We start from the raw sequence: 24,401 nt of genomic DNA, 5'->3' as shown, positions 1-24,401 counted from the left end.
GCGAAACGCATTCTCTGGCTGGCTGGATTGTCCACTCGTTCTGCCGTACATACATGGCGGCGCAAGATGGCGACCTCTCTAAAGCAAGGCCCTTGCTATATATATATATATATATATATATATATATATATATACACACACACACACACACACATATATATATATATATATATAAAAGCATAATTATAACGCTACAAAAACCACGAAAACCAAATGAATTTTATTTTATAGCGATTATACACTTACATAAACATATTAATGGGTAGAATATTCAGATTCAGATTGACAATAAACCATGCCAAATATTACACACTGGCCCTTTAAATAACCAGAAAAAAATGCACAAACCTTGAGCAACCAACAAATCAACTACACATTTATTGGGCTAAAAATACACACATTTCACTGTGTATATTATTTTTCACTAGCTTGGCATAAACACTCTTTGATTTTTGCAGCGTCACAACTGTAAAAACCTTTAAAAAACAAAGCAAGTGCACTAACCTTGAGCCTCTGAAACTGCTGGCCCTGTGCAGAGGCTTGAGGTGCAGCTGTATGGCTGTGCCCTGACATCACTGAGGGCCCATGGGACTGGACTGCCGGGCTGTGGTGGTGGGACCCGCCATGAACAGCTGGGCTCGGAGTGTGCCCATGCCCGCCACTGTTTTGGGCCACGGTGGGAACCTGGGAAAGCAGAGATACCTATAACAATGACGGCGAGTTGTTAACTTCTGTGTATCTGTTGAGATATGTGGTGGATAGCACGACAACCTTCTCTTCAAAGGATCGTTTAAATCACCACATACAGAAAGTGCACAGCAATTTATCTTCATAGAAAGTGAGACAGCTTACAGGAGGAAATAAAACAGAGTTTCAGTCTCTGACAGGCACCACAAGCTGACGGGGTTAAAGTGACAGGCTGAGTTACAGTATGAGTGATGGGTGGCTTGAAACTGCTGCACTTGACCTACTTTTAAATCTAAAAGTCATCTTTTAAAAAAAAAAAATAAAAAAGAAAATGCTGCAGTGGACAAGGAGAGTATACCTGGTATCCCTGGGGGACGGAGTACTGGACGCCTGCTGTGGGCTGCATGTTGTCAGACACGGCCTCATACACAGCTGGAGCTGGAGCAGGGGCCAGGACACGATGCTGGAAAGCCTCCGCGTTGCCAGCGAGGCGCCGCTGCTGGGACGCAAAAACCGTTTCCTGATCCTCCAGTCGCCGCTTCATTATGAACTCATACTCGTAAGAGCTGAGAGACCTGCAAATAAAAAGCATATGGACCCTATTTCATACAGGCAGGTTTCTGTCAACTTATCAGAATCCATTAAATCAGCCTCTTGATTTCATTCAGTATTTTGTTGAGGAGCATATGGCAGTAATTTTTTACTTCCATCTGTGAATTTATGGATACACACACAGTGCCAGCGAGCCACTTCTGTTGTTTGGCTTGGGAAGGAAATTATTACATGGTCTCCGACCATATAGCCAATAAAACACACGATGCTTTTAGTGGCACATAGACGCCTGAGGATTTACAGAGGTCAACGATGTACAGTGGGTACGGAAAGTATTCAGACCCCTTTAAATTTTTCACTCTTTGTTTCATTGCAGCCATTTGCTAAACTCAAAAAAGTTCATTTTATTCCTCATGAATGTACACTCAGCACCCCATCTTGACAGAAAAAAACAAAAATGTAGAAATTTTTGCAAATTTATTAAAAAAGAAAAACTGAAATATCACATGGTCATAAGTATTCAGACCCTTTGCTGTGACACCCATATTTAACTCACATGCTGTCCATTTCTTCTGATCCTCCTTGAGATGGTTCTGCTCCTTCATTGGAGCCCAGCTGTGTTTAATTAAACTGATTGGACTTGATTAGGAAAGGCACACACCTGTCTATATAAGACCTTACAGCTCACAGTGCATGTCAGAGCAAATGAGAATCATGAGGTCGAAGGAACTGCCCAAGGAGCTCAGAGACAGAATTGTGGCAAGGCACAGATCTGGCCAAGGTTACAAAAGAATTTCTGCAGCACTCAAGGTTCCTAAGAGCACAGTGGCCTCCATAATCCTTAAATGGAAGAAGTTTGGGACAACCAGAACTCTTCCTAGACCTGGCTGTCCAGCCAAACTGAGCAATCGTGGGAGAAGAGCCTTGGTGAGAGAGGTAAAGAAGAACCCAAAGATCACTGTGGCTGAACTCCAGAGATGCAGTAGGGAGATGGGAGAAAGTTCCACAAAGTCAACTATCACTGCAGCCCTCCACCAGTCGGGGCTTTATGGCAGAGTGGCCCGACGGAAGCCTCTCCTCAGTGCAAGACATATGAAAGCCTGCATAGAGTTTGCCAAAAAACACATGAAGGACTCCCAGACTATGAGAAATAAGATTCTCTGGTCTGATGAGACCAAGATTGAACTTTTTGGCGTTAATTCTAAGCGGTATGTGTGGAGAAAACCAGGCACTGCTCATCACCTGCCCAATACAGTCCCAACAGTGAAACATGGTGGTGGCAGCATCATGCTATGGGGGTGTTTTTCAGCTGCAGGGACAGGACGACTGGTTGCAATTGAAAGAAAGATGAATGCGGCCAAGTACAGAGATATCCTGGAAGAAAACCTCTTGCAGAGTGCTCAGGACCTCAGACTGGGCCGAAGGTTCACCTTCCAACAAGACAATGACCCTAAGCACACAGCTAAAATGACAAAGGAGTGGCTTCGGAACAACTCTGTGACCATTCTTGACTGGCCCAGCCAGAGCCCTGACCTAAACCCAATTGAGCATCTCTGGAGGGACCTGAAAATGGCTGTCCACCAACGTTCACCATCCAACCTGACAGAACTGGAGAGGATCTGCAAGGAAGAATGGCAGAGGATCCCCAAATCCAGGTGTGAAAAACTTGTTGCATCATTCCCAAGAAGACTCATGGCTGTACTAGCTCAAAAGGGTGCTTCTACTCAATACTGAACAAAGGGTCTGAATACTTATGACCATGTGATATTTCAGTTTTTCTTTTGTAATAAATTTGCAAAAATTTCTACATTTCTGTTTTTTTCTGTCAAGATGGGGTGCTGAGTGTACATTCATGAGGAATAAAATGAACTTTTTTGATTTTAGCAAATGGCTGCAATGAAACAAAGAGTGAAAAATTTAAAGGGGTCTGAATACTTTCCGTACCCACTGTACAATGTATTGATTTATTAAATTGTGATAGCACATGTCAGTTTTATTTTGTGTGATACTTTGGGAGGGTGTTGTTCCCCCGCAAACTGGGTCAAAGTTGCACTGACATAAGACTAAGTGCATGCGTGTCATTGCAGACCTGCTTCAGAGTCTGATTACACTTTTGTTTGAACTTGCCGGCGTCCCGAGCCAACAACACCATGCCCGGAATTGTATACACAAGAGATGTGCCGGTCAGCCTCAAACCTGAAACTCCATCGGGGTACATACGTAACGAAGGAGCAGCTACGTCACCGAGGGGCTGTCGCACAGATGGTGCAGCAAAAGTATGAAAATGAGGAAACTTTGTGCGTGCATGAGGAGACTGGAGGAGGGTATTTTGGGAAAAGTAAACAGTTGGGGAGGTGTGGAGCACCCTGAAACAACAATGTACAGCTTTTATCTTATATTGAACATCTCTGTTCTTTTATTGTGTGTATTTTTGTGTACATAATATCTACAGTGGCTAATGAAGTTAAATTTGACTTGATAAAAGGGGAAAACTTTCATGAAAGACAATGGCATTATTTTCTTTTTCATATTTTTATTTTATTTATTTTTTTATTTAACCCGTATTTTACCACGTAGGTACCGTTGAGACCTGGCTGAGACAGCAGCACACAAAAAGTTATGGCCAAACAACCGCACAATAAAAAAACATAAAGGTTATACAGTAACATGTAGAAACATTAGAACACCTAAACACAATGACAAGACCCAACCGACTAATTCATCCTTGTGTTCATGAGAGCTTTAAAGTCAGGTTGTGAAAACAATTTGCGTAGTTTCAAATCTTTTTGGAGGTTATTCCAAGTGAGACGATAGGTCCTTTTTCCCAGCTCAGTCCGAGCACAAGGAACAGACAACAAAACTAAAATTTGAGATCTCAGCCTGTAGCTACAGTCAGATCTCTGTTTAATCAAAGTGCAAATGTTCGAAGGAAGATTTCATTCTAATTGTTATAAAAAGTGTCATTCACTGAAAGCGCGTTTTCTGCATTAAGTTGAATCAAATCTTCACACTTAGGGACTTCAGGTCCCTCAGGTCAGCTGACCTGGGGCTCCTGGCCCCATGCTCCAGACTTTAGCTCAGGGGTGATCGTGCCTTGCTGTCTGCCCCCCAAACCTACTTTTATTCATTAGTGTTTGAGTCCCCATGATGTGGTCTTCCCTGACAAGCGCCTGTGTGTCTCTAAATGTGTGAGCTGTGTATCTGACAGTTATATTGCCTCTTGTGTTTTTAGCATTTTATCCCTTTTGTACAGCACTTTGGTCAACGTGGGCTGTTTTTAAATGTGCTTTATAAATAATCTGAGTTGAGATATAACTTGCAAACCCCCCTGTCAATACCTTACCCAATTTGGGGGTTTATATGAGAGATATATAATGGGAGAACACTGCATTAACACTGATAAGAATAAAAGCTGCCATTTTCCCTTCAATGCCTGTCTTGTGCTGTCAGAGAAGTGAGGTGCTCTCTCCGTGCTAAAGCAATGCATCTAAATGTTAACATGCACTGAATGTAAAACTTGCAGCCTGCGCAGCCAATGAAATACAGACAGCCTACGTCACCGCTGTAACAAACAGGTGCTGTGGGAACGTGGGAGTCGGTCTGCCATTCACAACTTCCTCAAGACAGCAACAACTCCATAAGCACCTGAATGAAAAGCGTTAAACAAACACAAAGCTAAGAAAACCGACCATGGGAGAGGAAATTACGTTTCAAAACCCGAGTGTCGAGCAAAAGTTGCACAACGAGTGTCAAACTGAGCAACTAACTAGCGACGCTTCCGACTATGGAGCCGTGTTACAACTACATTCTCCCTCAAACAGACACGGCCACAGAAAGCGAGGCTGCAGTATTTATAGACACCTCAACTCCACTCGGTGTAGCGACGTTATAGTCACATAGAGGCAAATGTGTCTGCTAGCTACATGCTAACCGTTAGCACACAACAGCGATTCACCATCCCCTTTATGGCCTGGCAACACAAGCACCGACCTCGAGTTACAGCACGACGCTTTCCCCCCACGCCCGCCATTTAGAGTGTGGCGCAGGAGGGCAGCGAATTACACTCCATTTCAAGCAGGTAAGCACGGAAAGTAGCTGACTTGCTAACCGCTAAGCTAACTATCCAGCTTTGAAGTATTCAAAGGCGGGTTTTTCTACTAACTACGCCGAGAACTTGTTTTGTCGATAGGTTGCTGCGAGCTGCCAGTTAGCTGCTAGCTAATGTAAACAACATTGAGTAACGTTAGCCCGACACCGAGCGCCGTCCGGGGCTAGCGGAGGTAAGCACATGCAGCTAAACGATCTGGTATCTATTGCTAAATCTGAAGCGAGCATTTAGCTATCGATTTATTAGAGCACTCATATCGGATCTAGGCACAAGTGAGTGACATGCAGAGAAACGTCGATTCCCGGTGTGGTGTGCTTAAAACGTCTGCTAACGGTAGGTATGTAGCTAGCTGTGTTAGCATGCTGAATGAATTCAGCTGAACTCACCCCTCTCCCAAATAGCAAGCCGAAGATCGCGAATGATGCTTTGATAATCCGTTATTTGTAGGTTAACCGCTACACCTCTGGCCGGGGAAGGTACCAAAGTGACGTATGTGCTGAAGACAACTTATCGGTGGCGTGTGTTTTTAAAATAATTCAAGCTAAAGGCTGCAAAGTGAAAAATCTCCCCGGAGAGGAAAACAATCTCCGCTCGGTTAGCTCTAGGGGGAGGCGGGGTTTTCAGACATAGTCCCGCCTCCCGACGGCCGCCATTGGTCAGAACTTTGTGAGGATACGCAAGGGGCGGGGCGAAGGAACCCGGGTTGTGAATCAGGGCTGTCAATCAAAGATTTATCGCGGTTACCATGCACGCCCATTTTGAGTTGAAGCGCGACAATACAGCGGTGAGAGGAGTCCCGCCTGTATTATGAGTACACTGTTAAACATCTGGGGTAAAGTTAAGACCTCTAACAATGTACATGTGTATTCAAATGGCACTTTTTTAAACCAATAACAGTGACCTGTCTCTTTCTCCTGCAGCTCTGTATCCTGCACGTGTTAACTCCTGCAAGACTCCTTCACAGCTGCACCATGCTCCTGAGGGACTTTTTTTGGACTTCTAGATTTTAAAAAAATGATTTTAAAAAGTTTGGATCATGTGTGGCGAGCAATACTGTATGAAACGTTAACTATATGGATCAAAACTTGACTAGAAAAATACACGGTTTATTATGGGGCAACCACATTGTGTTTATGGGTGGATTATGGTCAGGGGCACAGATATGCAAAAGGCCCCACAAACTTTTCTACACAGGAGCAAGAAACACAGACCTTGTGGTGGTTTGGGCTCCTTTTTTGTTTTTGTTTTGCATCTTTTTGTGGTTTTATGTCTCTGTAGTAGTTTCATGTCTGTTAGTGGTTGTTTTGCACCTGTTTGTAGTTATTCTGTGTCTCTTGGAGCTAATTTGATGTCCTTTTTGCTTATTTTATGTCTCTTTGTAGTTATTTTGAGTGTCTTTGTGGCTGTTTAGCCCTTTTCTGTATTCAGTTTGTGTCTTTTTGTAGTTGTTTTGTGTCTCTTTGCAGTTCCTTTGCAACTTTTTTTTGGTCAGTTTGAGTCTCTTCCTCGTCTGTACATATAAATTTGGGTGACATTTTGCATGTAAAGGCCAGAGGGGCCTCTGGGCCTGTGCCCACCAAGACCATTCAGTAATCCATCCATGAGCGTGTTGTGCCTATCCAAATAAAATGAGTAGAAAAGACATTTTATGTCTATAGCTGTGCCTTCTCCACAAACACACACACTATTTCCATGTATTAATAACAGTAGTAACAGTATAAGGATTACCCTCTTCCATCTGACAGTGAAGCATCAGACTCGTCTTTTTCCTTTGCACAAATATTTTCAAGGACATTAATTACATCTATTCAACTCTGTTCATTCAGTAACGAATGCCAAATAAATGCTGCCCACTTGCACTTTGAAAAGCAGAATTAGTTTGACTCATTTTTTTGTATTTATGTTCTGTGTGTGCGTGTGTGTTCATTCATGGCTTAAATTAACTATTTGGAGGTCTGTTGAGTACAGCGCAGTATTTTGCACAAAGCATGTGGTACTCTTACATCAGTAAGTTTTTGGTAAACAGATAAAACAACTTTATAATGCACCATGTGAGCATGATATAAACAAAAAATAAAAAAGGTTTTGAAACTAGATTTTGACTCATGTCCTCTCTAAAGGACAGGGGCATAAGATTATTGCCTTGCAGCCTTGGTAATCCAACCTGGTGTATATTACATATCTGTGTATATATAGATTCACGGTATAGTTACTTTAACAGTTATTTATTCAACCAAGCACCTTACTATACCAGTACACCACAATACACAGTTCACATAACACCAGTCACTACCATTGGACATATTCATTGAGTCCTATCTATCAATCTATTGGTCGTATTATCGACACAACTAGCTACTTCCTGGAGTTTGGTAACACGTGACTTTGTAGGAGGGAGTCTGCTTTAGCACTCGTGTCCCTCCTCTTTGTGGACACCTCAGCCAATCACCGCATGCAGCCGTCATTACAAATCCCAAAAAGGTGGAACTTCCAAAATAAACCATCGCCCACGACAGGCGGAGCTGCAACACCAGCCCGGGATTCCTCATTCCTGCTCAGGCTGAGGCTTCAGCAGCGACCGTGGGCTGCACCACACACACACACACACACACACACACACACACACACACACACACACACACACACACACACACACACACACAGAGCTTTCCACGACTATCCCGACTGGCTTCCCCCACGTAAATTTGTGCGTCTTTGCAAAAGATACAAACGTGTGACCAAAACGCACCGCACGGTCATTGTGGAAGCTTAACAAGTATTTCTGTGCAAAAAGCGTTGCACGACACGGCACTGCGGGGCTGTGGAGATCCCCCACAGCAGCGAACAACAGTGCACACGGTGAAGGAGGATCAGCCCTGCACTCAGCGTCGTGTGTGTGTGTGTGTGTTTACAAGCTGCAAACAAAAGACACTAAAACGCATCAGCTGGTGATTGACGCTTTTTGCATGAGCGCTGGTGGAGGCACGGGGGGAAGCAGGGCCTTACAGGCGGGCTGCATCTTATTTCAGGGCGACAGGAGCCGATCCAGTTGCCCTTACTAAACAATGCCAAAGTCAAACGAAACGGGAACTACGGCGTCGCGGTGTGGAAACATCGGCACGGCGGCGCCACGCCATCCCCTCCCCGAACAACACGCAGCCCCATTTTCCTCCGACCGCGCTCCTGACAAATCATATTCTTTGTTTACTTCAGCAGTCGGGAGTAAAAATGTCTAACCTGTCTCACCACAACAACTCCCTCCCCCCTCCATTAGCGTTACATGCTCACACATCGCTGCAGACACAATGTTGGGACTCGCAGACAGCGGGATGCCTCACGTTAAGCAGCTCAGCCCGGAGCGACACTCTGTTTATTAGCCGACAAAATGACGTCCTGCAGATGTTGCCATCTATCTCGGTGTGTTTGGGGCTATTCTCTGAGTCGTCTGCGTCCATAAAAAGCCCCCCGCGATTCATTTAAAGACACAAAAGGCGCCACTGAGCACTAACCGCCCCCCTCCCTCCATACACACACCCTTCACTTCATATAGCAGCGATACTGTTGATATTATTTAGTTTAAGCAGCTGTTACATACCCAGGAAAAAGACTCCTTACTCCGGATTCGTGTTTGTAACAAAATAGTTGGAGACGCCCCCCTCCGTTGGCATTGGCGCACACTACATGACACGTCACTTTATTTTGAATATCACCCGCTAAAAGCTCAGAGAGAGACAACACTGTCTCCATTGACTCCCATCTAAAGTCTACATCTCTACAGTGGAGGGAAAAGATCCAAGTAATCAAGTACATTTACTCAATTTATATATTTGAGTACGTGTACTTTATTTAGACTGTAATCCTCTACTTCAGTGTACTTTTTACTCCACAGCTACTTGTCAGATTCAGATTTTACATACAAACATGCGTGCAACAAACAATGTGTGATGCATTGTTATAATTAAATTAGCACAATTTAAACGTGTATATGACGTCATTAACCTCGGTGCTCCTCTCAGAAAAACAGCCTCCTAAAAATCCCTTATGACCAAAGACACTGACAAAGGCCATATGTCACTTTTTTTAATCATTTTCTCCAGGGTTTTCATTTCATTCTTTGAAATTAAATTCGTTTGAGTCATTATTTAATCAAATATGAACCCATTACATTCCAGTTTGTGTCATACACCACTAATTTGCATTTGTTTAAAAACACATATATTGACACATTTTCAACTATTACAATTATTCTGCTGTTATTATTAAGGGTCAGTCATACCCCACGACACTGATTTTGGTGCAACATTATTATTATTATTATTATTATTATTATTATTATTATTATTATTATTATTATTATTATTTATTTATTTATTTATTTTTTGGTGCAACACAGACAAAAAATAAATCATGCCACCCTTCCTCTCGTAAAATGATGAAGTTTTGATCAATTCCTACAGAGTTTTCCATTTAATTCTTGTTATTAAAATGTTTTAAATTAGTTAAAGTCATCATTTAATCAAATATTAACCCCCCACCACTAATTTGCATTTGTTAAAAAACACATATATTGACACATTTTTAACATACTAACAGGTAAAGATATTATTCTACTATTATTATCTCAGTCTGATAAGGGTCAATCACACCGCACAGCACTGGTAATTTTTTATTTTTATAATCTTTATTTTTTGTTTTTGGTGCAATGTCAGATTTAAGAAAAGTTTTTAATTTCCTCCTATTACAAAAATATGTCATACCACCCTTCCCCTGGTAAAATAATGGATTTTTTTATCATTTTGCAACTAAGTCCCTCAGCTAAGGAGAAATTAAATCTTAAATGTAAGCAAAAAACTTAAGGTGTTCTGTGCAACTGGTATCAGGTGCTCATTATGTGTGTATTTGTCTTTACTTAAGTCCTCGGAGGAAAGCTGATCAAAACAACATTCATAAGAAGAGAGAAAAGACATCGTTATTAATGTCTCAAGTAAACCATTAGTGACTCTTTAACAGTGATAATTGCTCCAGACTCTTCTCATTAATTACAGTTGCATCTACCGCCCACTGCCTAAGTGCTCGCAGAGGTCTCCACAGGGAGGCTGATTTTAAGAGGGTAATAACAGGCGACATTAATGTCAAGAAATAAAATATTCTGGTGTCAACAGGGGTTAAGGTGGGATTTGGCAGGTGGGGGAACCCTAAGATATGATGAAGTGGTGCAGTGGGAAAAATAACTCAGCTCAGTAAGACTCCCAGATTGATTTGTGCTGTGAGCTGCTGTGTACTTGTTTTCTATGTGATCAGTGGACCTTCTTTAAGGCTGCTGTGCCTCAGGATGTTACATGGGCTGTCATACTATCATGACTGCTCTCCAACCGCTAGACACAGTATAAAAGTGGAATTTGATGCTACTAAAAAGCATCTTGAGCTTTAATTCAAATTGATGACTACGACTCTTGACCTGATGTGTTGAATTAGGTCTCTCTTGTAGTGTGGTAACTTGAATGAAGAGGTTGCGAATTTAATGTGGTACAAAAACATATTCAAAGGCTTTGGTTAGACTTTAGCTACAAGATACACTGTATGAGCACGAGGCCAAAAACAACGAGCCATTTACTAGTCTGGTCTGGCCCACCTGCGATCAAATTTGCCTTTATTTGGCCCATGAACTTAAGGTCTACGGATTCCTCAAGTATAAGACAAATGCAAGGAGGAAACCATAAATACTTAAGTGAACATCTTAAGGAGAAGACTTCAGGGTGTTTTGTGCAACTGATTTTACTTTGAAGAAACCTTAACTAGGACTTTAAGGAAAGTCTTGAGGTGTTTTGTGCAATCAGCCCCAGGACTCTAATTTCATACTTGATGCAGCAGCTCCATTCATGTTCAGAAGGCCGAAAACTTCCTTTCCTGCAGATCCAAACACTGATACTTCATGGAGGGAGACTTGTCCACAGCAGATTTGTCCAAGAGAAATGCTGTTTAACTTTTTATATTTGTCGAAATTCTCAAGATGAAGAATTCATGACACTTTAAGTTAAAAACTATTACATTAACTTGTGTTAAATGTTCAGTTTGATAGATGTCCAAACTTTCTCTGTGCACTCGGTCCTCAGTTGATGCAGTAAAATGCTGAACAGTAGGAACAAAAAACAGAGATCTTGATTCAAGGTTTGTTTTCTTGGTGTCACCATCTTTGTTTGATGTGGTGAAGAGGATGATTAGAGGTCTCGGATCTCAAATGAATCGTTCTGTTTTAGTCCATATGACCATATAATCAGGTGTAGGACTGAGGGCCTGTGAAGCAGTGACATGTGTAATACAGGATCACAGTGATCTTTTAAAGGTGCTCCATTAAGACATCATCATTAAAGTTTAAGAAATTCATACTAAAATGTTGCTAAGGACAGAAAACAGTGTTGACAAAAAGCTTCAGTGTAAAATGAGATGAACACATGCACACACTGAATCTCTCTCTCAATGAGCTTTATGCTGCAACATACAGAGAGCAATAATTTGCCCTGGGGACATCCTACCACACCCAAAAATAAGCATTGTTGAGAAAGACAAACCCACACACTGCTGAACTGAGCTCCCAGCATGCTTCTCTGCTGCAGTGTTTCAACGTATTGGGAGTACACATCGTGTTGTGGGTATTCCCTTCTCCCTTCGTTGTGGTGGCAAACCCCACAGTCGAGCTAAGTTCACCGTATTTGTTGAGTGTGTGCAGCAGTGTAGGAGTGATACTGAAACTACCGGCTCTGTGTTTCAAGAGAAAAGAGATGTTTGGACCTTCAGCTGTCGGCTGAGATGACTGGGAATCATTACCAAGCCTTGTAATGTGAGATGCATTTGGTTTATAGGTTAGATTCAGTGTAGGATGTGTCAACAGTTTGAAATCCACTGTCTCAACTATGCAGAGCCTGAAATGACAATCTCCACTGATCTAATTATTTAAGCCTGCACTCATTGATTTGTTTGGCTGTTTGGGAGCAGCGGAGCAAGAGTTAAACTCAACATTATCACTTCATAAAGTTAAGGTGAAGGTGTTAGCCAACAGTTGTCCATTGACACAAGATAATTCATTTGGAGTCATGATTTTAGATGTGTGACAAATAGAAGTCCAATATTCACTCCTTTTTGCTCTGTTTTGGTCTCCACCAACTCGAGAGAAATATGCAGCTTTTAGAGCCTTTCTGCCGAAAAAGTTGCCTGTTGCAGCTGTAAATGAAGTTAAGAGTGGTGAGAGTGAACCAAAACAGTAAAGTAAAACCCAGTTGATCAGAGGAAAATGTTGGCATTGTCAGTTTTCAGGTGGAGGGGATGGTGGCTGGTGGATGGCATGACACGAAGGCAAGAGAACTGCCAAGCTGCAGACCACTGGGGACCATTGTGAGAGACCTACAAACAATAAAACAAGTTGGGATGTTTCGAGTCATCGCTGTGTTTCCATCACCTCTTTACGAACTTAATGAAGGTGTTTCGTGCGACCTGTAGGTGTTTATCAGCAGCTTTAAGTGATGCATCGCCTTCACTGATTCCTGTACAGCAGGGTCGGTCTTTTTTTCCACTGTAGGCAACATTCAGTAGGCTATATCTTCAGTAGCTAGCTAGCCAACCAACCCTACACTTTTCAGGGTTTGATTTTGGTTTTGGAACAGGGAAGAAACATATATCTTTTTCCAACCTCTCCAGGTAACAAGTATCATTAATACACGACGTGCCCCAGGCACAACATTTAGCTCCAAATCCACAAAACCAGCCTGAAAATGAAGGAAATCTGAAACGACTGCATTAGAGTCAATGGAGCACAGCTGTGTTGTTGTCAGACCCTGGTGTGAGCCAGCCCGACGCTACGTTATGATTGGCCAGTCTGCGTCCGAGGGCGGGACTTAGCAAAGGCTCAATTCTGTCTGCCAATGGGTAGAAACCCCCGGGAAAATGAAGACTCAATTTACACTGCTAAGAAAGTGTATAAAGCATTGTGCAACCAAAACAGGAAGAGGATAGTGCTTTTGTTTTCCCAAGTAGCTATAGGCAGCTAACTCCATGTACCAAAGAGTATCAGTGTAAGTTCTGTTAAGTTACTATCCTTAGTGGCAGAAATGGCAGATGGTGGAACAACCCAAGTACCTGTGGAAACTGTGGTAGCTGCTTGACTGTGGAAAATGGAAAGTGATCCTGTTGTCTTTGCGACAGCGGCGCCAACAGTAACACCACATGGAAACGCTACGGGGGAAAAGTTGAAAAGTCTGTTATCACTTTAACTACATATCTTTACCTATATCAGTGCATCCTTTCTTCACGTTTTATTATTCTTTTTTACACACTCTGCTTTTAGAGGAGTTTTAATAAATGTATGGTAGTATATGAGACACTTAACATAATCAACAAACTCTTGATTAGAACTCAGCAAACATCACACACACTCAATAAATCAGTGTTGTAAGCCAAAGAACACCCACCGTAACAGACGTATATGTTGACATAGTTTGTATTTAATACAGTATAGCTTGATTCAATAGTCATACGAATGATAAAGTAACAGGTTATAATAGAACAAATATAAAATTAATGTAGATAACTGTATATCCTGGGTAATCGTATGAAAACAGTTGTTGAATACAATAATAGAAAAATAAAACAGGGCACATTTTGCGTCCGTCATTGAAAGGAAAAAAATAATTCTAAAATCAGAGTGCATGAGGATGGCAGACTTAAAAAATGCTTCACTACAAGCAAATTCAATATGAATTCTGTAGCAAAGAACACGTTTTTTTTTCACCCAGCAACAACATAATGCAACGTATGACACACAGACACTCAGGTTTTGTACATGTACTCTATAATAATGGCAAGATACTGGGACCAGATGAAAGCATGGATTACAACCACAGTCTGTAGAACTTAAAAGTAACACAATACGAATGAAAAATACACTTCAGACTCTCAGTCACCCAAGACGGACTCTAAAGGGTGTAGGCACAGGGTTGTGCACGCTTATTCAGCTAGTCTATCATTCATTTCTGGCGTCCCTGTAAAATCCTCTTGATTCGTCCCAATAAAGCTCTACACAGATGTTTACAGTGAGATCAAATTGTCACGATGTGTTTTTAGCATCACTAAATTTAACAATTATCCCAGCATCACATGTAGACCTACAGAATTAAGTTTTAGGTGTTGTTGCATCCTATCTCTACGATGACTAATCTCAGAGCACATTGAAAATCGTTATTTAAAAGTGCTAAGACGTGATTTGTGTAAAAGAAAACAAAAAAAAGAAGTATTGCACTACTCATGAGGTCTTAACTGATGACTTCCACAGATGTACACATATGTATGCTTCGATGGCATAGTCACTGCAGACTGCTCTAAATGTGTGCGTGTGCATGTGTGTGGGCGTTTAGCGATACATTCCCACAATCACCGAAGCATGATGGCACTGCTAGTGAGCGAAGGCGGCCAAAGACACTGGTCATTGTCTGTGCTGCAAGTCAGGAAATCTCAATATTTAGGTGAGATGGAAGGTCAGGCTGTCAATGGAAAAACAGAAACAAAAAAAAAGAACTAAAGAGGAATTCACATGGAGCAATTTAATGATCACAGAGGGGATGTATCGGCCATTACGGAGGTGCTTTACTCCTCTTCACAGCCGTTCAGGGTTTTTCAGTAAGGCAAAGGAGAATGCATCATGAAACCTCAGAGGAATACAACATCCTCTTGGCAAAAGACTTTCTAACTAAATTGTTTTTGATAACAAGACGGGCAGTTTCACCTCCTTGTGTTCAGTATGACGCTCCTGAGACTAGCTCGTACCATCTACGTGACAAATACCATGTGCTCAAAATGCACTACACAATATTTCCTGGACACAGGAGGTGAAAAAACTATGACCTGACTAAAACCTTATATTGTTGCTTAACAGTTGGAATTAAAAATGGTGTGCTTAGCTAAAGGATCATTTCACCAAAAAAAATGAAAACTGGGTCAGTAACTTACTTCTTGCACAGAGCCTACACCGTAGCCTGACGTGCACCTCCCCAGAAATGTAACTACACGTCACAGCGACACAGACCTCCTGTCTATTTCTGTAAGCTGAAACCATTTCCCTCAGTGGAAAGTTGTTCCCTCAAAGACAGTTGTTTTGTCAGTGAACCTTGTGTGCTGTAATGGAGCAGAATTTTTAACTTTACCTTTGGTAAATGTTGCTGTTGTCCCTGGTTTTATATGAACAGAGGAAAAGTCTGCTAGCTGCTAAGCTAATGTATACAATGTAAAATGCCATAGACTTGTGCTAAAAACATTAGCATGTTGTATTTGTGGGGAAAATGTGTCCGGATAAAGACAAGTGTTTGTCTGAGAATGCTGCGAGTTATAATGAAGCTGATTTGTGTACTTGTGTTTGAAATTGTTGTTACTAAGCCATGTTTAATGTATGTTTTGGGTGTGTTTTGAATCAAGTAAACTTTAAAGCACTTCACAGAAACCCAGACACCAGCTAGTGTTTTGGAGGTGTAACTGCAGAGCGGCACAAGTATAAATGATCACGTAGGCAACGTAGGCTACGGCGTAGGGTTTGCAAAGAGCCAACACACAAGTAGAAATTCCCCTTTAGCAGGTAAGTTTGGTATTCTTCAACCCTGACTCTATTTTCTCATGTTTTTGTGTCTAAGTGACTAATGAGAACAACAGTTTTTAAAATTGGTCCAGTATTCAGCAAAGGAGCTGCAGTGTAACCTTAATGGGGAATTGCACACCAGCAGCCTGTTTCTCCGCAGATGGCTGCAGCCCTCTCGCTCAGTACTGGAACAATTTCAAAAAATGTTGTTCCCATTAGTCACTTACAAACAAAAACATGGGAAAATAGGATCCAGTATGAAAAATATCACAGTTACCCTTCAAAAGTCTAATTAGCACAATTTGTGCATTAAAAGCATAATGTTAGCTTTAATTTTTACACCATGCACCTGACCAAGATATTGTCTGTGTACAGTAATTATGTTCATAGGACAGTTATTTGGCTGCAAATAAACCTTCCACGACATGTGTGGGTTAAAAAGTAACATGCCTTTTTGGCACACAACGGCCATGTTAACTTAAGCATTTAAGGAGAATTTGACTGAAACACATTTAAAGGTCATCTTCATTGTTCCGCAGTCCAACAGTGGAATTTTAACTGACATTGGATGAGTGGTTACTGATTGAATTTTTAATTTGGGGTGAACTGCTCCTTTAAAGGTCCCCTAAACCATCTGTTTAAAGTAGCGAATAAATAAACAAAAGGTTAATGAACATTTCCTTGATCACTCCGCCCAATGTGTCTGACCGTAGACCACAAAACTGCACGACACAGGAGCAGTTTGTACACACTGCCACGTATTGTCTGAGATATGTTCGGCGTAAACAAAATGTCACATTGTTGGAAGCGAGAATGTTATCACAATGAAACATCATAATGTCAAACACTCAGGCCTTTGCTCGTCACTGTCTTGTCTTGGTCTGGCTTGCCAATGAAGGATGGCCTACTTTCAGAAGTCAGCCTCTGTGAGGAAGTTAACTTTCCTGGGCTCACGAATTGGTCACACAACACAGCTCGGGGTTAACAGATTGGCTGCAGAAATCTCAGAGCTCATGGATTAATTTGGCAAGTCAGGGCTGAAGCTCACTGATTGGCTGGGAGCAGGCCCTGCCGTTGGGCGTGCTCCAAAATGGCATTGTAGCAGAAGTAGTACTGGTCCGGGGTTTGAATGCTGAAGGCCCTCTGTGTTCTCATGCGTCGCACCGTCTGGCAAACATTTAGTGAGCCTACGTCCTGTAACTGGGACAGACAGATGTCCAGGGCACAGAAGGTACCTACAAACAACAGGGCTTGTTAGTAGACACACTTATTAAGAAAATAATTATTGATAACAAAGCACAATCATTAATACCATTTAAAAAAAAAAGCAAAATTGAGGCTTCTTGTGTTCAAATTTGGTCTAAATGTTTACAATCTTATCCACTCTGTGTTAACCTCATTACCCGAAGCTCGTTATTTAACTTCACAAATGGGTGTCTGACAATTTTGTCCATACATGTTAAGTATCGATTCCAAGAGTACTATGCCTAAAGTTTTTGGTGGAAACGCAACTGGTGATATGTCAATTATCAGACATCAAGCTATATTTTGAAAAGAATACAATCTCTAGGATCTCACCTGTCCTCCCAATCCCTGCACTGCAGTGGACCACTATAGGGGGTCCCTGTGGGTGGCCTGCCCACTGAAGTCCCAAAGCCTTCACCATTTTCCTCTGTTGTCTCTTCACAGCTCCCAGGAAGTCGATGAGGGTCACTGCCGAGGTGGGAACGCCGTAGTCAGGCCAGCTGAGGTACTGGAAATGACTCACTTGTCTCTGTTCACATGTCTGAATGGATTAAACATATTTTTAGTTACATGCTTGTTGTACGTTACGCTCCTGAAATATGGCACCATTAAAGGGATAGTTCGATATTATAGGAAACAAGCTTACTTGCCAAGAGTTAGATGAGAAGATCAATACCACTCATGTCTATGTCGCTATATATATAAAACCTGGAGCCAGCAGGTGTTAAGCTCAGCTTACCATAAAGTAAAGACAGGAAACAAGCTTGGCTTTGAGCAAAGTTTAAAAAAACTCATCTACCTGCACCTTTTAAATTTTTCTAATTAACACTTTGAATCTAATTTGTTTAAAAAGGGCATCTAGGCTACATTTCTTATCCTGCTGCTATCTGACCCAGATAAAGAGGGGAAGATGGATCTCACTACAGCCAGCCAATATATCTGACTCCACTGAGCCTGTATGCACCAGTATGCACCAGTATGCTTTTTGTTGTTCTCCTCCTCTGCAACATTAATCCTTGCAGTGCTCAAAGGTTGTACCTCAGTGTTGTGCAGTTCGAGGGTGGTGTGGTTGTAGTGGGTGTGGTGGTCCACCCTTTGGTTAACCACTGCCATGTGGCCATAGACCTCCTGCCCCCCTTCGTCCAGAGGCCAATACTGGCCACACTTCCTTCGACTGCCCTCATCTGTCCTGCAGGAGAGGGACAGGACATAGTGGATGAAATACATTTAAAGGGGACCTGTTATGCTCTTACATATTTTGTGTCATATACATAGTGTTACAATTTTTTTTCTACTGTGGTATGACGTCATAGCGTGCCAGATTTCTTTATAAGGTCATCTACTCCAGGCACACTACTGCAAATGTTTACATTCGCAGAGTCTCGTGTGTTGGCCACATTGGCTTGTGGCATGGATAAGCACTAGATGAGCGTGATAAGCATCAATGGCTTAATTAACCGTGGTTCCCAGACTCTGGATCTAGAGTCAACCTGGAGGGTAGGGTGTTCTACCTGATCTCCAGACCCTACGTTCGGAGGTTATACGACAGACCAGATTTTTTAGTTAGTCAGACCCAAGAGTGCTGGCGTGCAAATGTCAAGCGTGTGGTAATGGTCCTGACTGTCCTTGGGTCTAGAAGGGAGACACACTGAGTGGAGGTACTCCAACCTCATCACTCCTCCTTCTTCCCATTGAAGTTTCTTCAGCAAGACCCGCTACCTGTAACAGGGTAGTATCCTCGCGGTGCCTAGGGTGATCACCTGAGGGGTGGGTCGCATGTGAGGACACTCAACAGGATGGATTGAAGGGCATTCGCTGAGTCTCATGTGTAGGCCACGTCGGCTTGTGGTACGAATAAGCATGAGTAACTATGACTCTAAATGGAGCCTACAGTGCTAAATGAAGCTACATGCTAACATCAGGGAAATATGTAATCTTATTTTCTGATGTTAATATTTTCTTGATTTTGGATCAGATTTCTGCTAGAAGACGTCCGTTTGACGTTAGGTCCCCTTTAAGTTACAGATCTAATCCTGACTAGTCTTAAAAAAAAGGAAACTGGCATTATTTTCCGACTCAACAAACAAGTATTATCTTTTAATCTAGATTTTTCGAAAATCAGCTCAAATTACCTGGTTGTCATGACGATAACAAGCACGTTTTGTTCCCAAACCATTCTCCAGAAATCACCGTAGGTCTTTTCCAGCGGTCCTACAGAAGTACAAAGCACATTAAAATGACGTCAGTTCAGTCAGAGATCAGTGTAATGGAGCACATCCATTTGATTGCATGGAACAGCAGCCTAATTAGCTCCACTCGCACCAGACACTAATAAAGAAAACAAACCTGAAACCCCTCGCCTGCTCTCAACTCTTCATTTACTGCTAACGACTCTTTAATCACAAAATTAACCTCAGTGTGTTGTTGTGTGCAGATCCAGCACTTGCAGGTCCAACAGCTTATTCTGTCAGCATGAGGAAGAGTCCCTCGGTATTTTGAGAAAATTCTGCAGCATCCTGCCTTTTTAACCTCCTGCTAAATGGCTCCACACTGCTATATTTCACAAATCAATTTCTAACACAGAGCTTTTCTTTTGAAGTGCCATTTCCTGCTGTAGATTGATTGACTAACAGACAGCTACTTGACAGAGACAGCAAACTAGCTCAACGACATGGCCAAATGCAAGTATGATGCTGAATATATTGAACTGTGTGGACCTTGGACTAATGACTAGGGAGATTTCTAGACCCCAGGGCTGGACCAGTTGGGAACCATTGATTTAAACTTCTACGATAATCCAGATAACACTGACTAAAAATATGTGTCAGATGTCATACCTTGAGTACCAATATATGCATTCCTCTGTTTGTAGCCGTCCATGAAGCTGGCATTGATGTAGTCTGATCTCTGTGGGAACATCAAAGCTTTGTTACAAAGACATCACGTCAGTTAAAGGAAACACTAAAAGGTGGACTGTGCTAAGCTGAATGAGATAGTACAGCTGAGTCGTCTACACGGGGCTGACAGTGTATTCAGTTATTTTAGAGGAGTAAACACAGCAGAATGAAAATACTCTGGTTACACTCTCTGGACAAATATCAGCTTGTACATCAGAATACTGGCAGCGTGGCAGCCATTCAAAACGCTGAAGCTTGGCACATTACTTGGCAGCGGAGGATGATGATGAATGGAACTGGCAGTCTTTTTCTTTTCATATGAATGACAACTGTAATATGCAGATTATTAAAAAGCACTAACCTCGTTCCTCCTGGCTTTCAAACGAACTCTTGTTTGATCAAGGCACAGCACGTCTCCATAGCGATTCCTCTCCTGATTGTAGGCTGATCTGAAGGCAAATAATACCATAGATTATGAGTGACGCTTAATGCGGCAGCCAGATTCCACCAATGCTGAAAAGGAAACCTCAGTATTTTTCATTCTGCACTGTTTGATTCACGTTTTTGGGTCTAACGGACTCATGCAGACAACAATTTTTGAAACTGGTCCAGTATTGAGAGAGACTGCTGCAACTGCAGCGGTCAAACAGACTGCAGTGTGATCACTCGAGGCATTTGGCATCATCAATGGAGGTCTACTAAAAGCTTGTTTTTGCCACTGACAGGCTCAGATCGTCGTTATAAGTGTCTGACAACATTATGGAAAGGGCCCTAAAAAGAGATTAAGTGTTTGTCCAGACCTTTCGCTGGTCTGTTTGATTTTGTGCATAACCCAGTCTCACTCGAGCCAAAGTCCCGTTCTAAAATCTCGCAAGAGGTGACTTGTTGCAAGAAAACAACGATGGAAATGTTCGAGAGTTATACCCTTTTTCCATTGTCACTCGTGGCCACGCCGAGTAAAGCTATGCCGCACCGATTTGTGTTTCCATTGTCAGTCTAGACGCGCTGTGCCACACCAAGCTGCACCGCAGATGGACCTTCTCAGGAGTGGGTCCAAAAGCAAGGCTGTAGACTCTGTAGAGTTTTTTCCATAATGTTGTTGGATACTTATAATAACAATCTGAGCCTGTCAGTGGCAAAAACAAGCACTTTAAGTGGACTTAAATTGACGGTGCTCAATTGAAAGTCTACAAATAGTGAACCTGATGTCCCGGGTTTGAATAATTTTTGTCCTCTATAATTTCCCAAAGCCCAAGGCGGCATATTCAAATTGCTTGTTTTATACAGTCAACAGGTCAAAATCAAAATATGTTCAATTTACTTTCTCATACATGAGAAATACAGAAATAAAATCATCACATTTGAAAAGCTGAACCCATCAAGTTGTTAGCATTTTGCACTTGACAAATTACTGAAGTTATTCATTATAAAATAAGTTACTGATTAATCTTCTGTCTGTATGTAACAGGGTTAAATAAACAGCAGTAATATGTGTGACAAAGTCAAATCTACATTTGTAATATTAAGTATTATAATTACACAAAATTTGTTTCAGTCGTTATATCGTGACAAGCTTAGGCCTCCATTGTCAATTTGTGGAACATTTGATACGTTCTGTACCCCTACTTTCACCTTTGGGGGTACCCCACCTATAAAAGGGGTGTCTCCTGCCTTACCTCTCCCCTTCTACTGTTGTGCTCCATGGGAGAGGTAAGTGACATTGCTCTCGTAGTATTTCCCATGTTTTAGTGCTGTTAAACTGTTTCTAAGTTCATTTTTCAGATTAAACGTATTGTATTATATGCTAATATATTCCTGTGTCACTTAACTTGTGTAGGGTCTTGAGTTCAATGGTTGTAATTGACCGAGGGTTTTGTTTTTACCTCTTGCTGTCAGAGATGTCAGGAATAAACGGAGATCTCCTCCAAAGATATTCACGGTCTGAGCCTCTTCATATCGACACAGCGAAGACAACACTAGAGTCCACCGGTTCCGTCAATTTACTCTTTCACTTTAAAATACTGAGTATCAGTTTGTCTGCTTCTATTAGTGTTGTGAACTTAGAACAAAATAACATTTTGTACAATAAAAACAAGTAGCCTATGTAGGACAATCGTTTTAGAGTGTAACTGAAATTGTTCCTTGTGTAAAAATGTGTCTGGGGGAAAAAGCAATCTAATGGATTTCTTTTAGAGAAAATAGTAAGTTTGAACATTGTGAATTAATCCCTTGTTTTGTTGTTGTAATGATCCCATGTTTGCAATGTAAAGATGCTTCAAATGTTAACCCTAAAGCAGATATTTATGTGTATATACACAGTATACTATGCTGCAGTAAACTCACTGTGCACAGTGGAAGGTTCCGGGCGGCGGTTCTTTGCGGACCTCCTCATACTCTTGATGGATGCCTGAGCGCTGAAGCCTGCCAAGGTGTACCAGCAGCTCCTGTGGACGCATGGACTCAGGTCCGGGGACGTGGATGGAAGAGTCCTCCACAGGGATGCCCACCAGTTCGTCCACTGGGTCCACCCGGCCATTCTGGCCCGCCAGCAGCTGCTGGTTCCAGCTGTACGACTCCAGAGGCAGCAGGCCGCCGAGGTGCTGGGGGAGACAGTCCCTGGGGAGGTGCTGGCGGAGTTCGGCCATTTTCACCATCTGGACCTGGAGTCAGGAGAGAAAATTCACATCATAAACATTTAAACACCTCTGGTATCCTTTAACGGAGGGCTGAAACTACTTTTTTTTTTTTATTTATTTTTGATTGCAGGAATAAAACTGAAACACAATTTACAGTAGAGCATCAGGTGACTGTAAAAAAATCCATACTAATGAAATTCTTCAGGGACAGTGATGTGGCAGGGTGATCGACTCCTGCGATACAAGCATTAACATCCGGTGATATATGAGGCAGCAGGGAGAATTAGTGGTTAGAGAGAAGCCCCTAATCAAATGATCACCTGCAACAATCAATGACACTGAAGTGCCTGCTCAATACCACTCCACATAAACTAAACAGAATTTTCCCAATCCTCTTAAAAGAATCATCATGAACATGGAGAAAGTATCAGAAAACTTTTATTTACCCTCTCCCTAAGTTTCTCCTTGAGAAGCAGGCTGAGCAGATTGTAGGGCACTCGAAACCAAACAGGAGCCCCGACAATCAACACCTTCTTCAGCCTGGCAGGGAACGCCCCCTGGTGGAGAAAGACAGCACAACTTCAATGGGATTTCATTCTTCTTTAAAAGTCATGATAATCATGTGCTCATCTTATCCTCGTAACACTTGGACTTGGACAGCACACTCACAGAAGCTCACCCTCTTTCATTTATCATTCACATTATATTGTGGCACTGCTGTTTACACTAACTGAGCACAGCTCTACGACTACAGTCAATGTTTAGATCAATATGTGGGCACAAATACATGCCGCTGATGCTGATGTGGCTACATAAGTGTCTGTGCTATTGACTCCAGATGACATACTACAAGATCCTTAAAGCACAAATCACACAGAGTGGTGCTTATTTTGGCAGGTACCTGCAAGTATGCCTTCATCTGAGTATTACACAGCCAAGGTGCATGGATTAAATAATTCTTATGCTTGTCATCTCAGTCGCTGAGCCATTCATCTTGCCCTTTGGACGAGCACTAAATCCTGTGATGATGCCAACCTCCTTTTAATCATTATGCTTCTTCACAGGAAGAAGGACATAACTCAACAGTTATGTATTAACCTGGCCCTGGAAAGGAGTGAATCACTTTCAACAACAGCAGAAAATTCAACACATTTTCTTCCAATATACAGTGGTGGAAAAAAGTTTTCGGACACCCCATGCATTTGTGAAATATTGCATTAAGAACCACTCTTAGGTCTTCAAGTGCAATTTCTTTTAGTACAGTCACAGCCAAAATACTAAATAAATCCTAAAAAAGCCATTAAAAACTTAAAATTGATTGGTTCCATAAAAATACATAAGAAATTTTGAGTATTGGGTCATTTTGGTACCAGTGATGAAGGTCGTTCTTTTTATTAAAAGACACAATTTTTGTTGCCAAGCTTCGTGTCTACATAAAGCCAGCACATTTGAAAGTTCTTCAGACACAAAAATGGCTAAAACAAGGAACCTAACGCAGGAAACACGCCTGAAGATAAAGATTCTCAGCCAGGAATGGTACAGCTGCCGCCAGATAGCCAGAAAGTGCAGATGCAGTCCTTCAGCAGTTGGATACACTCTGCAGAAATACAGACGAACCAACAGCTTGGAAGACAAACCAAGATCTGGGCGTCCAAGGGTTT

The 24,401-nt window shown here is 41.9% G+C and overlaps 2 protein-coding genes across 7 annotated transcripts in view; both read right to left on the bottom strand.

Moving 5' to 3' along the window:
* Positions 1-9,015, bottom strand: part of sin3aa (SIN3 transcription regulator family member Aa) — a 35,535-nt gene extending 26,520 nt beyond the window's left edge. For 2 of the 6 annotated variants that reach the window (XM_033634901.2, XM_078167717.1), the window contains exons 1-3: positions 5,734-5,917; positions 1,046-1,262; positions 505-684 (exon numbers count right to left, since the gene is read on the bottom strand). In XM_033634901.2, coding sequence (XP_033490792.2) covers positions 505-684; positions 1,046-1,231 — 366 coding nt within the window. In that variant the 5' untranslated portion in view covers positions 1,232-1,262; positions 5,734-5,917. Of the gene's footprint in view, positions 1-504; positions 703-1,045; positions 1,263-5,733; positions 5,918-8,942 lie in introns of those variants that run through there. The other 4 variants (XM_033634896.2, XM_033634899.2, XM_078167718.1 and 1 more) reach the window with 3 other exon arrangements.
* A 4,809-nt stretch (positions 9,016-13,824) lies between these two features.
* The window catches only part of ptpn9a (protein tyrosine phosphatase non-receptor type 9a), a 35,415-nt gene continuing 24,838 nt past the window's right edge, over positions 13,825-24,401 (bottom strand). Inside the window, exons 6-13 of the mRNA XM_033635781.2 lie at positions 23,187-23,297; positions 22,448-22,764; positions 20,466-20,553; positions 20,045-20,114; positions 19,340-19,418; positions 18,246-18,396; positions 17,541-17,748; positions 13,825-17,197 (exon numbers count right to left, since the gene is read on the bottom strand). Coding sequence (XP_033491672.1) covers positions 17,007-17,197; positions 17,541-17,748; positions 18,246-18,396; positions 19,340-19,418; positions 20,045-20,114; positions 20,466-20,553; positions 22,448-22,764; positions 23,187-23,297 — 1,215 coding nt within the window. The 3' untranslated portion in view covers positions 13,825-17,006. The remainder of the gene's footprint in view (positions 17,198-17,540; positions 17,749-18,245; positions 18,397-19,339; positions 19,419-20,044; positions 20,115-20,465; positions 20,554-22,447; positions 22,765-23,186; positions 23,298-24,401) is intronic.

The sequence above is a fragment of the Epinephelus lanceolatus genome, chromosome 5 (genome assembly GCF_041903045.1).
Source record: "Epinephelus lanceolatus isolate andai-2023 chromosome 5, ASM4190304v1, whole genome shotgun sequence".
Classification (NCBI taxonomy): domain Eukaryota; kingdom Metazoa; phylum Chordata; class Actinopteri; order Perciformes; family Serranidae; genus Epinephelus; species Epinephelus lanceolatus.
The sequence above is the reverse complement of the archived record's forward strand: the minus strand, read 5'-3'. Positions and strand labels throughout refer to the sequence as shown.